The 1,957-nt window shown below is 46.9% G+C and overlaps 1 protein-coding gene across 1 annotated transcript in view; it reads right to left on the bottom strand.

Annotated features, from left to right (window-relative positions):
- Positions 1–1,957, bottom strand: part of Srpk1 (SRSF protein kinase 1) — a 41,564-nt gene that overhangs the window by 15,729 nt on the left and 23,878 nt on the right. Inside the window, exon 7 of the mRNA XM_005360348.2 lies at positions 729–835. Within this exon, the coding sequence (XP_005360405.1) occupies positions 729–835 (107 nt within the window). The remainder of the gene's footprint in view (positions 1–728; positions 836–1,957) is intronic.

The following is a 1,957-nucleotide window of genomic DNA, read 5'->3' as shown; positions in this document are numbered from 1 at the left end:
AAAAAAAACAACAACAAAAAAAAGAAATAGCTCAGTAGCTCTTCCAGAGGACCCAGGTCTGATTCCTAACACCCAAAGGGCAGATCACAACCGCCCCTAAAACTCAGTTTCAGGGAATGCAGTGCCCTCTTCTGGCCTCCGCTTACACCAGGCATACACGATACACAGACACTCACACACATTTAAATAAAGTAAAAAAGCAGAAGCACGGGGCTGGAGAGATGGCTCAGAGGTTAAGAGCACTGCCTGCTATTCCAAAGGTCCTGAGTTCAATTCCCAGCAACCACATGGTGGTGCACAACCATCTGTATGGGGTCTGGTGCCCTCTTCTGGCCTGCAGGCATACACACAGACAGAATATTGTATACAAAATAAATAAATATTTAAAAAAAAAAAAAAGCAGAAGCACAATGCCCAGATTTTGCATCTGGCATTAATCAGGGACAAACTTGGGTGTGTGCACGCATGCGGCAGACACTTTTCAAGGGAGTCATTTCCCAGCCTCAATCCTTGTTTCTAAAATAGCATTTTGTTAGAAACAGGAAACACCTGATATTTTTATATAAAAAGATACAATAAGCCAGGTGTGATGGTTTATATGATTTAAACCCAGCACCTAGGAGACAGGCAGGCAGAGTTCCAGGGCAGCAGGGTTCACACAGTGAGATCCCCTAGAGACAGAGCAAGGACACAGCACAATCCCACACAGCAAGGACCAACAAACATACTTGCTGAATAATCTTTTTGACACAAGGCAGCGGAAGCCCCTGGTAGTTGGACTTGATGATCCACTTGAGTAGATGGTGTCCCAAAACTTCAAACACCATGCAGATGTCTGGGGCTCATTAAGGAAGAAAAGGTAGGCGAGACGTGGATTCAATTCCTAAGTCCTGAACTTTCAGCCACAGAACTACCTTGAAAACACAAAGCTGCTGACAATGACGCGACACCACCAATGAACTGCGAGGAAGGCCGTCTGGGATGAGTGCGCACATCAACACACTTGGGCGGAAGCAAAGGAGAATCTGATGTGAAACAGACAAAGCAGCAGGCTCAGGGTCAGCCTCAGGCTCTTCTGGAACGACGGCTACACTCCCATCCTCACAGGCTCAAAAGTCAAGAACACGCTCTCCTTTAGCACAGAACTGAAAAGAAGGAAATGCCAACGTGTTCTTCTGTGTGTCTACTAGTGTGGAGCATACTTAGTGTTCTGTGAGAAGACAAGTGCCCCAGCACTGGGCTACCCCCCTCCACCAACATTTCTAAAAACAGGACTCTATGTTCAGCCCGATAGCTCTGTAGCACTCTTCACGCCAGTATACCACACACAGCAAGCACGCTGCACAAGCCCTGAGGCAGTGGAGACTTGGCAGCCATGCTTATACTGCCAACCCCATCTTCGTTACAGCTTGGAAAGCCCGCAACAAAAGGAAGCCTAGGTTCCCAAGAAACGGCCAAATCCCAGGCTCCTTACAGGGTGGCTGTGGAACAGTGGAGGAACAAGAAGCCCTTAGTGTTCGACTAGCACCTGCTACTATGCAGTGCAGGCTGCCCTGATCTGGGGCGTGGAAGAAGCACCACTCAGAGGTACATTATAAGTTAATATAGCAGTTGAAAATGAAAATTAATGCAAACACAGGGTTTGAGGAGGGGCAGAAGAAGTTTCCTAGAGAATCCAGAGCCAAAGAATAGACAGAAGCAGCGGTAACACAAACACAAAATTCCTGCTTCCAATCACAGCGATGAAGACCAGGTTGGCCTCAAACTCTCAGAGATTTGCCTGCCTCTGCCTCCCGAGTGTTGGGATTAAAGCAATGTGCCACCATGCTTGGTCAAACTATGTCTTCTAATCAGGTTAAATTTAAAAGATTTAAAGCTATTAAAGCCATAATTACTAATTGTTAGTTTTTTTTTGGCGGTAAGCATCAGTAATAGCGGCGGGGGGGGGGGGCAGGGG

Source organism: Microtus ochrogaster, linkage group LG2 (assembly GCF_000317375.1).
Source record: "Microtus ochrogaster isolate Prairie Vole_2 linkage group LG2, MicOch1.0, whole genome shotgun sequence".
NCBI lineage: Eukaryota > Metazoa > Chordata > Mammalia > Rodentia > Cricetidae > Microtus > Microtus ochrogaster.
Note: the sequence above shows the minus strand (reverse complement) of the source record. Positions and strands in the feature narration are given on the sequence as shown.